The sequence below is a fragment of the Denticeps clupeoides genome, chromosome 15 (genome assembly GCF_900700375.1).
Source record: "Denticeps clupeoides chromosome 15, fDenClu1.1, whole genome shotgun sequence".
In the NCBI taxonomy this organism is placed as follows: Eukaryota; Metazoa; Chordata; class Actinopteri; order Clupeiformes; family Denticipitidae; genus Denticeps; species Denticeps clupeoides.
The window spans coordinates 4,055,995-4,068,831 of record NC_041721.1 but is presented as its reverse complement, the minus strand read 5'-3'; the positions used below and the strand labels follow the sequence as shown (position 1 = coordinate 4,068,831).

General features: G+C 48.5%; 1 protein-coding gene across 2 annotated transcripts; it reads left to right on the top strand.

The window, feature by feature from the left end:
- The first annotated feature begins 5,547 nt into the window (after nt 1-5,547).
- gpr37b (G protein-coupled receptor 37b) lies at nt 5,548-12,121 on the top strand. 2 transcript variants are annotated; one of them, XM_028955451.1, is made up of 2 exons: nt 5,548-6,517; nt 10,457-12,121. In XM_028955451.1, exons 1-2 carry the CDS (start codon nt 5,763-5,765, stop codon nt 11,256-11,258), a joined length of 1,557 nt encoding a protein of 518 aa, XP_028811284.1. In that variant the 5' UTR covers nt 5,548-5,762; the 3' UTR covers nt 11,259-12,121. The 2 variants fall into 2 exon arrangements, with proteins under 2 accessions (XP_028811284.1, XP_028811283.1); XM_028955450.1 differs by having other exon boundaries at nt 5,548-6,545; nt 10,437-12,121.
- The last annotated feature ends 716 nt before the right edge of the window (nt 12,122-12,837 follow it).

Sequence of the window (12,837 nt, the reverse complement as noted above, 5' to 3'; positions counted from 1 at the left end):
TGGACCGGAGTCTTGGCTCGGTTCCTCTCTCCCCGCAGAGCTGCGGTTCTTCGCCGTCCTCTGCCATGAAATTGGCCAAATCGGAGCATCTGTACACCATCATCCAAGATGCACTCGTATTTGTGACGGATTTCAGTTTATTCCGTGTGAAAATGTGCTGTTTCTGAAGGTGCATGCTTCATGATGTCTGTTCCCCCTCTCTGGTACCAGGGGGCGACGTTGAGCCACTCTGAGGGGTGACCAGAAGGCACACTGCGACCCCTCGCTGTGTTCATCGCGCCTTCAGACTTCATGGCCTATTTGTGGAAAAACTAAGCAAAACGACTGAAAAACAAGATTCCTTTTATCGCTACAGTTTTGCAGAATAATGAGGAGAAAATGCAAATGTATTAAAAATAGCTGCAGAGGGGATGACTGGTTTCCTAAAATAACCTGAGACTATATTTACTCACCGCAGCAGACATTGTTCTTAAAAGCCAACTCCAGTTTAGAAAGTGAGATACTTTGAGAGATGAAGTATAGAGAGATAAATGCGGACAAAATGGTCAGGTAGACGGGACAGTTTCAGACTGTTAAACTTTGGCCCTAAACAAATGTTGTATATATTTTATTATAAATACATGTGCACATAGACTAACAGATCACACTTTAATAAAGCAAATTGCAGTAAAGTAAAGAATCTGGCATGACTTTTGATGAAACTCATACAGTGCATGTTTTTACATTGCATTTCAGCAGCCAGTCACTTCAATTCATTCTCTTGTAATAAAACCAATTGGGGGTCAGACTCCTAGCCTGTGGTGTGTGTGTGTGTTTGTTTATTTTATATATATATATATATATATATATATATATATATATGTAAAAACCCACACATGAAGACCATGTGGTGTGGGAGAAGAGAATAGAGTGTGTAGAAAAAACTCTTTCTCCCTCCACACAAAGCACTGTATTCATCCACTCCAATTTGATGTTACCTGGCAGAAAGAGGCATGGCACAACAGAGGTTAGAAATGAACAGTTTCTAATTTATTAACACCGGTAAATAATTATTGTAGTTACATGTGAATATTGAATGTAAAAAGGTACCAAGGTTACAGAGAAAGTAAACATGAGAAGAAAGAGTAAAGAGGGAGAAGAGAAAGAGAAGGGAAAGAGAGGGAAACCCCCCTGAGCAAGATAGCTCAGGGGCCCCTTTTCCACATGTGTGCAGACATTTATACCCCTGGCCTATAGGAAGTTGTCACTGGCCTACAGGAAGTTGTCACTGGCCTACAGGAAGTTGTCACTGACCAATCAGAACCTGTTGTTTCTGATGTCACGCCCCCGGTGCCTCCCATTTGGTGAAGACAAAGAGGGTGGGCGGTCCTGACGGCTGATACTTCGCACGTTGACGTCGGACAAAAGACATGTAAAAACCGGGGTGTCGAATCTTCACCCACAACCGTCGACACAGGAATGTTACACTTCCCCCTGCAGACATCTGTTATGCAAGACAAAGCAGGCTCCCACGATGTCCATTCTTACAGACGGCCGGTTGATCCCCTGGGGCACTCGAGTATTCAGGGTCCATGGGGATCACAATTGGGTCATGATTGTGTATCTGCTTGCTTCCTGGTCAGTCGGGAATTCAAATGTAGCCGATAGTTGTGGTTCTGTGTCCTTTGTGATCCTCAGGCGTCTGAGGTCACCCTTGTAGGGAAACCTGTCTTCTTGGCATAGATCAAACACAGCAGCATACATAGAATATTCAACTGGATCCAGGGCTTTTCACACTTGGTTGGGTTCTTTGTCTGGAGTGTGATGAGGTTTGCATACAGATTGTGCATGTAGAAAAACAGTGTTCATCGTACATTAAAACCAAACCAGAAAAACAAATGACAACAATGATCAGATACTGTAATGCAAAAAACATGTAAATATAGTGGGAGGCTTAAAATGATATCAGGGAATTCATAACTCCGCAGATTTGCACTGGCTTATCAAGTCTAATCAACAACAGTGGCCGGAAAAATAAATACAAATAAATAAATAAAAAAGTCCCGCTTGTTGCCATGTGATTGGAGAATTACACCTTTATTAGGGAATTCATAACTCTGCGGATTTGCACCGGCTAACGAAGTTCAATCAACAACAGTGGCCGGAAAAATAAACACAAATAAATAAATAAAAAAGTCCCGCTTGTTGCCATGTGATTGGAGAATTACACCTTTATTAGGGAATTCATAACTCTGCGAATTTGCATCGGCTTAACGAAGTTCAATCAACAACAGTGGCCGGAAAAATAAACACAAATAAAATCCCGCTTGTTGCCATGTGATTAGAGAATTACACCTTTATCACTAAAAGCTATTATTTGAGATTATGGCATTGTTGAGGTGTTCAGAGAGAGAAACAGTTTCACATAAATTTAAATTCTGATCCTAAACATGTTGATCATACTGAACATGAATTTAAAATAAAAACATTTAAGTTTAACAGTGCAATTTCCAATCCCTGATCAGTTATTATCAAATTGTTCACCGTGGGACATGGTTTATGATGTTCAATGTAATACCAGTAATCTAAAATGTCACAAATCCTGGTTAACAGTTTGGTTTGTGGGTTCATCTATTGTGCCAGCCATATCTACATGCCACATTGTAAGTGATACAGTAATTAGTCTATGTTCATTTTATACCTTGTCGGAGTGGATCTGGATTTAGAAATGCCTCGGTTTCTACGGTCCCGGGCTTTTAGGATATGTAGATCCTTTTTATTTAAATTAAAGCACATAGATTCTATTCTTCCCTATGCAGTAAAATTCAGATAAAAGAGACTTACGGTCACAGATCCACATCCGAGCAAAGGTATCACGTCGGGATCACCATTGTAAAAACCCACACATGAAGACCATGTGGTGTGGGAGAAGAGAATAGAGTGTGTAGAAAAAACTCTTTCTCCCTCCACACAAAGCACTGTATTCATCCACTCCAATTTGATGTTACCTGGCAGAAAGAGGCATGGCACAACAGAGGTTAGAAATGAACAGTTTCTAATTTATTAACACCGGTAAATAATTATTGTAGTTACATGTGAATATTGAATGTAAAAAGGTACCAAGGTTACAGAGAAAGTAAACATGAGAAGAAAGAGTAAAGAGGGAGAAGAGAAAGAGAAGGGAAAGAGAGGGAAACCCCCCTGAGCAAGATAGCTCAGGGGCCCCTTTTCCACATGTGTGCAGACATTTATACCCCTGGCCTATAGGAAGTTGTCACTGGCCTACAGGAAGTTGTCACTGGCCTACAGGAAGTTGTCACTGACCAATCAGAACCTGTTGTTTCTGATGTCACGCCCCCGGTGCCTCCCATTTGGTGAAGACAAAGAGGGTGGGCGGTCCTGACGGCTGATACTTCGCACGTTGACGTCGGACAAAAGACATGTAAAAACCGGGGTGTCGAATCTTCACCCACAACCGTCGACACAGGAATGTTACACTTCCCCCTGCAGACATCTGTTATGCAAGACAAAGCAGGCTCCCACGATGTCCATTCTTACATATATATATATATATATATATGTGTGTGTGTGTGTGTGTGTGTGTGTGTGTGTGTGTGTGTGTGTGTGTGTGTGTATATATATATATGTATGTATATATATAAATACACACACATATATACATATACATATATATACAGTACAGGCCAAATGTTTGGTCATATTTTTATTTTCATGACCATTTACGTTGGTGGATTCTCACTGAATGCATCAAAACTATGAATGAACACAAAAAAAGGTGAAATAAGTGAAAACATGTTTTATATTCTAGTTTCTTTGCTCTGATTACTGCTTTGCACACTCTTGGCATTCTCTCCATGAGCTTCAAGAGGTCGTCACCTGAAATGCTTTTCCAACAGTCTTGAAGGAGTTCCCAGAGGTGTTTAGCACTTGTTGGTCCAGCTCACCCCAAACCATCTGGACTGGGTTCAGGTCCGGTGACTGTGGAGGTCAGGTCTCCACTTTTTGTTAAGTACATAACTCCACATGTGTTCATTCTTAGTTTTGATGCGTTCAGTCAGAATCAACGTAAATGGTCATGAAAACAAAGAAAACACATTGAATGAGAAGGTGTGTCCAATGTTTTGGCCTGGACTGCACATTCTGGCACACTACCAGAAACATATTTAGAATTTGTTGTATGAGGAAAAAGTGAAGTATGTTTGATTAATCTATTTTTTCAGATTAATGTAAAAATCCAAGACCCATAAATGGGTAGATGCATCCAAACTTGTGACGGGAAGTGTGTGTACTGGTTTTCAATGCCCCATAACACACACACACACACACACATACACACACAAATAACCATACTTGGTCTTGGCTGGAATGCAGTGTGAGGGTCAGCCATGAGGTGAGAGCAGGCCGCCTCCTGGTTGACCTGCAGGCTGAAGGAGCAACCGTGAAGAAGCATCTAGACCGGCAGCCGCAGGCTTAGCATGCCAGTTAGTTACCTGCTGACAAGTCGGCTCGTGTCGTGTCGTGTCGAGCTGAAACTGAAATCAGTTTCGCGTGACCCGAGCTGCAGCCAGAGGCAAACATCGTGTTGAAACGCCCCGCCGTTTGAAGCTTTTCCAGCTCCGAGATGTTTTTTTCAAGATCATTTTCACCTCAGGCTCAAAAACAAGCCGAAAGAAGCACAGACAGCTAAACAACAAAAATCGGTCATAATTCATATTCTTAATTAATGACCATTCCGACAGAGCAAATGCTTTTTTTTTTTTTTCATGTTACCAACAGTAATCTGAAACAGTCCGGGAAGTGACTCCCTAAAATACAAATAATGATCATTAAAAAGAGAGATGAGCTACAAGAACAACTATACACACAGTGTCTTTGTTTCATGGAAATGACGGAATTCTGCAATTAACCAATTAGGTAAATCAGCAGCGTTTTTTTTTTTTTTTTTGGAGTGAAGTGATTGTCATTGTGAAACACTGCAGCACAGCACACGGTGACACAATGAAGTGTGTCCTCTGCTTTTAACCATCAGTGTGTGAGCAGTGTGTGGGGACGGTGCTCTGCTAGGTGGCACCTCGGTGGATCGAGATTCGATCGAACTTTATGGGACAGTTCATGGCCAGTTTATCAGACATGAAAATGCAAATTATGAACAACATACTTACAATACAGAAATACATCTCTAGATGTCAAGACCAAATTATTGCCACTTTCACTTAATAATCCTTATTTGTGTTTCAGATCACTGTTGGTTACATGATTTAAAAAAAAATTTTTTGTAATTTTGCACACGACTGTATATTCGTATTTATTTCATATTTCTGTATTGTAAGCATGTCGTTCGTAATTAGCATTTTCCCCGTCCGATAATGTGGAAATTGCGCATTTACCGATGCCGGTCGATTGGGCTCCTGCCACGGTGGTCCCGGGTGCTGATGGATCGGGTGTGACAGATCAGGGTTGGCCGCCAGGGGAGGCCATTTTTCCTCCTCGTGTGTGTGTGTGTGTGTGTGTGTGTGTGACTGTGCGTAACACCACCACCCCCTCCTCCCCTTACTCCAGGTTCTGACGCTCGGAGGGCGGCAGCGCGCACTTCAGGCTGCCGCACCCAGGGAGCGGAGATGCTGCTCCGCTGCGGAGAAGGACCCGGATCGGGGCGGCGGGGGTGAGGAGGTGGCCTCGTCATGCGCCCTGCCCCGGGGCCGCGGAGCGACGATCTGACTCGAGTCGAATTTTTCCGGATCGTGTGAACGGCGCGGACCGCCATGCAGCGGACCGCCCTGCTGCTGCTGCAGCTGCTGCTGATGCTGCCGCTGCTGGACGCGGGAAACGGCGGCTGCGCTACAGGTGCGTCCCCGCCGGACGCCATCCTGCGTAGTGACGTCCGTCACGGGACCGAACACGCACACGTCCCGTCGGGCAACGGGCACAAGTTGAGCCACCAGACGCCCGCTGCCATGGGAACGGCAGGAGGGCGCACCCCCCCCAAGGCCACCAAGGCCACCAAGGCCACCAAGAGCCAGCGGCGGAAGCGTGGCGCGCGAGACGGCCAGAGGAAAGTGCACAGGGGCGCGTGGCGGAAGCGCATCTTCGCAGAAAGTTTGGCCATGTGGGAGCCGCTGCCCAGGCCCCTGGCCCTCACCTCCACCGACTCCCCCGCCGACATGAGCCGCCACGTCGAGCACAACACCAAGCAGGACGAGGACCCCTGGGACGCCACCCCCATGACCCCGCCCAACGCGCCGGACAGCGAGGAGGAATACTTCCCCAACCCCTTCTACCCGGTCACCGGCGGCACCTTGGGCGCGTACGCCATCACCTGCGTGTCCTCCATCATCTTCGTCGTGGGCGTCGCCGGGAACGTCGCCATCATGTGCATCGTGTGCCACAACTACTACATGAGGAGCATCTCCAACTCCCTGCTGGCCAACCTGGCCGTGTGGGACTTCACCGTCCTGCTCTCCTGCCTGCCGCTGGTGGTCTTCCACGAGCTGACCAAGACCTGGCTGCTGGGACACTTCACCTGCCGGGTGGTCCCGTACATCGAGGTAACCCGCCAAGTAGGGCAAAGGCGTCAGGTGTCACCTTTCCGGCAGGGAGGAGCTCTGCTGTCCTGCCAGCGTGTGTGTGTGTGTGTGTTTGTGTGTGTTTTTCGGAGCGCCACGCCCATTCCGTCCGCTGTCACCTCCACCGAGCGCAACAAAGTCCCCCGCCTTTGTGCGGTCGATGTCGAAACTCGGAAACAAAAGCCCGGCATTCTCGATCCAGTTCTGTCCGCTCTGTGCGAGTGTGTGTGTGTGTGTGTGTGAGTGTCAGGTTGCCGCTGCGAGACGGGCTGATGGGAACTCCTCTGGGGCTGGTCGGCTGTCTGAATGCTGCAGCACTGTAGTGTAGGGGTGGTGGCGCGGGCTGACTGGAGATCAGTGTTACTGTGCAGAGTGCAGGACCGGCATGCACTCTGTGTGTGTGCTGGATACCGTGTCCGTATCCGTGTGCGTGCATTTTTGTTTGACTGTGCGTGTTCATTCGGTTTGCATGTGTGCGGTCTGTGTGTGCGTTGCACGTCAGTCTGCGTTCGTCTGCATGTGTGTTGTTTTTTTTGTGTAGTGCGTGGTTAAAACTGCATGAGTGCATGTATGCATGTTTGTGTGTGTGTGTGCATTCGTGCTTTTGTACTACACTCTGTAGGTGTGTGCATTTATGTTTGTGTGTTACATGTGTGTGGCGGCTGTGATGAGTGAATTTGGGTTAAGTGGAGAGTAAAGTTGGTCCGCGGGGCGGATGTGTGAGGGAGCGTTCCACAGAGACATCAGCCTGAGGCAGCATTACTCACAACACACACACACACACACACACACAGCCCATACACACTCATACACACATTCACACCCACACAACCACCCAAATCTACCTAAACACAGACCCGTGTTGACCTATGCAGTACACAACTGTTCATACACACACACACACACAGCCCATACACACTCATACACACATTCACACCGACACAACCACCCAAATCTACCTAAACACAGACCCGTGTTGACCTATGCAGTACACAACTGTTCACACACACACACACACACACACACACACACACAGCCCATACACACTCATACACACATTCACACCAACACAATCACCCAAATCTACCTAAACACAGACCCGCGTTGACCTATGTAGTACACAATTGTTCACACACAGACACACACACACACACAGCCCACAACGGGTTATATGAGCCGCAGCCTGACAGGCTTCCAGCAGACCTGGAACCCGCCTCTCCTCACAGCTCCTCCCAGAACCCCCCACGCGTCTCCACAGAAGATAATACGCTGAGCCGGATGCCCCACCTTCATTCCAAATTTCATCCCGGAAACCGTATCGGAGCTTCGGAGGGCGTCCGGGAGGACGGTGACCTTGCCCGCATCTCGCCTCACCGCACGTAATAATAACGGCTACATAATGCATTGGCTCATAATCGCGTTGTTGTGTCTGCGCAGTAAACCCGAATCCACTTCCTGTAATTACCCGACTCGTTAACAATAAGATCACATTAGTCACTGTTTCGGAACAGTGCGTTATTCTGAACTGAAGTGAAAGTGATTGTCATTGTGAGACACAGCAGCACAGCACATGGTGCATACAGTGAAATGTGTCCTCTGCTTTTAACCTTCACCCGTGGTGAGCAGCGGGCAGCCATGACAGGCGCCCGGGGAGCAGTGTGTGGGGACGGTGGCACCTCAGTGGAACCTTGGCCGCTCGGGATTCGAACCGGCAACCTTCTGGTTACGGGGGGCGCTTCCTTAAGGAAGTTGGGCCACCACTGTGGCTGAACTGCTAAAGTAGTGGCTGATAAGCCCTAGTTATCGGCAGCGTCTCGTCCAAATTGATCTGGAAATGAATGGTGCTCCGTTATTTTCGTCTCAGTCCCGGATCGAACGTTCCCACTGTGGCTCCCACTGTGCCTGGCGGTGGCCCCGGCAAATGCCATCTATCAGTGCAGGTGCAGACGTGAAGCCCTGAGTGCTAGGCGTCTCCGGCAGGCTGCCTTAGCTGTTTGTCTGCCCCTCCCTGCCGCTTCTTGGATCTCTGATCAAAGCCCCCCCCCACCCACCGTCAGGAGCCGCTCCGGCCCCGGCTTTCCGGTGATGAAATATTGACGCTGTTTACGCCTCGCGGTGCCAAGCGTGCATATGGAGCTCGGCTCCCGATCGATCGGCCGACTGACCGGGCGGCGCAGGCAGGGAGGGGCTCCACCGGCCTGTAATGGACACCGTCTCCACCACGCGCTCCGCCGCGAATTGGCTGCGGGCTTTTTATCGACGTCCATCAGAAGATTGTCCCTAATGGATGGGCGATACTCGATGCCGCTAATAAATGAAGTGCTACGATGTTTGCATGTTGTAAAGAGCCTGTTGCCGCGAGTTACAAGTCATTATTACACGCAAGGGCTCCATCATCTACTATTTACATCAATTTAATGGACCTAAAATGGAAATCTATTTCCAGCATCACTGGTGCGGCCTGTGTGTTTGGCCCGTGCTTCTCCAACACCAAAGATCTGGCATTTGTTTGTAATTCATCAGAGGTCTCCCACCGGTCGGCAGGAAGCCGTTGTTTAGTGCACTTAAAGCCGGACTGCTGAGGACATTTAGGGCCTTCTGTTAGACATTTACGATTAAGACTGCGCCACTCCAAAGGAAATAAGCGAGCGAGGAAGCTACTCAGGGGTGGGTAGTAGCCTAGTGGGTAACAGACTCGCCTATGAACCAGAAGACCCAGGTTCAAACCCCACTTACTACCATTGTGTCCCTGAGCAAGACACATAACCCTAAGTTGCTCCAGGGGGACTGTCCCCTGTAACTACTGATTGTAAGTCGCTCTGGATAAGGGCGTCTGGTAAATGCTGTAAATGTAAATGTAAACCTCGTGCCATATTGTGGAGCCGCAAGGACGAAAAGGGTTTCCAGTTGTGGCAAGTCCCTGTGTGTCTCATGTTTTTTAGTAACCGTGAAAAGTCCATTTCAACACATGTAACAAGGACAGTTAAATGGACTTGGGGCATGTTCAGTAGTACTTGATCAGAATGCTTGAAGTAAAGTGTTGATAAGCTGCTTGTTGGTATTGGTAGTGGGCATGGACCTGAGATTTCAATACAAGGAATCACGTTTATTACATACCAAGTGTAGAAAACAGAGGAAAACAGAGAGATTAAATAATCAATACTTTGGATATACAGTACAGGTCAAAAGTTTGGACACCTTCTCATTCAATGTGTTTTCTTTATTGTCATGACCATTTACGTTGGTAGATTCTCACTGAAGGCATCACAACTATGAATGAACACATGTGGAGTTATGTACTTAACAAAAAGTGGAGACCTGACCTCCACAGTCACCAGACCTGAACCCAATCGAGATGGTTTGGGGTGAGCTGGACCAACAAGCTAAACACCTCTGGGAACTCCTTCAAGACTGTTGGAGAAGCATTTCAGGTGACGACCTCTTGAAGCTCATCGAGAGAATGCCAAGAGTGTGCAAAGCAGTAATCAGAGCAAAGAAACTAGAATATAAAACATGTTTTCAGTTATTTCACCTTTTTTTGTTAAGTACATAACTCCACATGTGTTCATTCATAGTTTTGATGCCTTCAGTGAGAATCTACCAACGTAAATGGTCATAAAAATAAAGAAAACATATTGAATGAGAAGGTGTGTCCAGACTATTGGACTGTACTGTATGTCACTAAAGTTTGTCTTTTTTACTGGGCTTTCCCACACTTTCCCCCTCTCTCCAAGGTATGGAAATTTTGTTTCTATATGATTCATTCTGTTACCACACATGGCCTCTTCGGCTTCGTAGTACGTGGTATTGCTTAATATTGCTTGTTGAATTAGATCAGTCTTGGTTACATGTTTTTTTTCCGTCGGCCTGCAGGTAGCCTCGCTGGGCGTGACCACCTTCACCCTCTGTGCTTTGTGCATCGACCGCTTCCGGGCGGCCACCAACGTGCAAATGTATTACGAGATGATCGAGAACTGCACCTCCACCGTAGCCAAGCTGGCGGTGATCTGGATCGGAGCGCTGCTGCTGGCCCTGCCAGAGCTGCTGATCCGGCAGCTGGTGACAGAGGACGCTGGCGTCCCTGAGGCTCCGCCCACAGAGCGCTGCGTGGTGAGGATCTCCACCGACCTGCCTGACATGCTCTACGTCCTGGGCCTGACCTACAACGGCGCCCGCCTCTGGTGGTGCTTTGGCTGCTACTTCTGCCTGCCCACCTTGTTCACCATCGGCTGTTCGCTGGTGACAGCCCGCAAGATCCGCCGGGCCGAGCAGGCGACCGTCCGCGGCAACAAGAAGCAGATCCGCCTGGAGAGCCAGATGAACTGCACGGTGGTGGCGCTGGCCATCGTGTACGGCGCCTGCGTGGTCCCGGAGAACATCTGCAACATCGTGTCGGCCTACATGGCGGCGGGCGTGCCAGAGAACACCATGGCGCTCCTGCACCTCCTCAGCCAGCTGCTCCTGTTCTGCCGGGCCGCCGTGACCCCCGCCCTGCTGCTGTGCCTCTGCCGGCCCTTCGGCCGCGCCTTCCTGGAGTGCTGCTGCTGTTGCTGCGGCGACAGCTGCGCCGCCCGCTCCTCCGCCACCGCCAGCGACGACAACGACCACGAGTGCACCACCGAGCTGGAGCTGTCCCCCTTCAGCACCATCCGCAGGGAGATGTCCAACTACACGGCCACGGGGTCGCACTGCTGAGGGGCGGGGCCTGCGACTCTCTGAAGGAAGTGTATAAAGTTTTCTATGTGTACCTGTACGTTCACTCTACGTGCTTTTAAAGGTTTTATTTTCCATGTTATTTAATACCCTGATGGTGCCGCCAGCCGCTGTAGAGCTTCACTCCCACCGTCCCTCTCAGGGCTGCACTTCTCCAGCACTACATAAGACATAACATCACTAACGCCAGTTCATTTACCTCTTCAGTGTTTATGGCTGGTAACTCGCCACTTCTGACATCCACACCATGAACCTTAACGGCTTACTTCCACACTCTGGACGATTTTAACCCCTTCCTGTCAATTCGGGTGGAGCACGGCATCCATCGCCTCCCTTTCTCCTCGGCCTCCCCCCCATTCTCCACGCTCCTCATGCCCCCTTGTACACAGGGTGCGTCAGTGGGCGTCACCAACACCGACGTGCAGCACTTTAATTGGAGCGTTCTGACCAGTGAAATAGTGAATGTGACAGTAGTGAACACGCCCCATGCATCGTATTTCGTGCTGGGAACGTAGAGCCCTTAGTCTCACCTCCTATCCAGATTTAATATATTCTAAACGACTGCGTGTTCTGTGACGTGCTTGAGTTCCGTCTGAGGACGGCGATCGTTGTGAAACCGGTCTAAAGGTGTTCAGATGTCGTGTGAAGTACCCTGTGCGCCCTTAGCAGCCTTCCTGTCTGTATTTGATAAAAAAAAAAAACCTGTAATGCACACGCCATGGTCAGTCTAGCTGGTAATTTATAAATTACTTTTTCTATAACCAAAAAAAAAGAAAAAAATGTCTTTAATAAACGGACTCCCTCAAGTTCTCTTGGGTGGAAAAACCTGTACGTTCAAATGCAAATGTTGTCTTTTTTTTTTTACCGATGACGTGCTGAAGGAGATTAGCAGGAAACAGGAAGCATAATCATACTGTACTGACGTCTCGGATCTTGTAATGCAGCTTTTGATTGTGCCGCGGCAATAATCAGGGACGGGATGTAGGACGGAACGCCGAGGTTCTCCGTGGATTATCTTCACTCATGTTAGGAGGTACTCCTTTATGCTCCTGCCATCATTTGATGTTATTTTCGGCGCCTGGCGGGAAGCGGGCCGGATTACGACAGGTCCCCACTTCCGCCTGGTTATCAGGAAGCGTTGGTCGGGTAGAATGGCTGCTTTCGACTCGCCTCAGCTCGGCAGTTTTCCACCGCCGGAGAACCACCTACGTATTCCGCCCTCGCTCGGGAAAGAAAAGGGCTCTTCCAGTGCCAGCGTGACGAAGGTGGAGAATGAGTTTTGCCAGACTCTTCCTGCCACCATCTGAGCTGCAGATGGAACCGTCCTCTACTGCCGTTGCGCCGTTGGATCGGTCAGTTCGTGATTAGCCGTAGGTTTTTTTTTTCCCGTCTGTGTCAGGCATTTCTATGGCTACCAGATTCGAGCAGACTGCATGTGGGACAAATTACCAATGCAAATATCCTCGCCTGTCCCCTGATTCCTCCATATCCTTTGATTCCACAAATACCATCACAGTTAGGCCTGCCAGAGGACAGTACATGTCGAAACTTTTTTAACGGA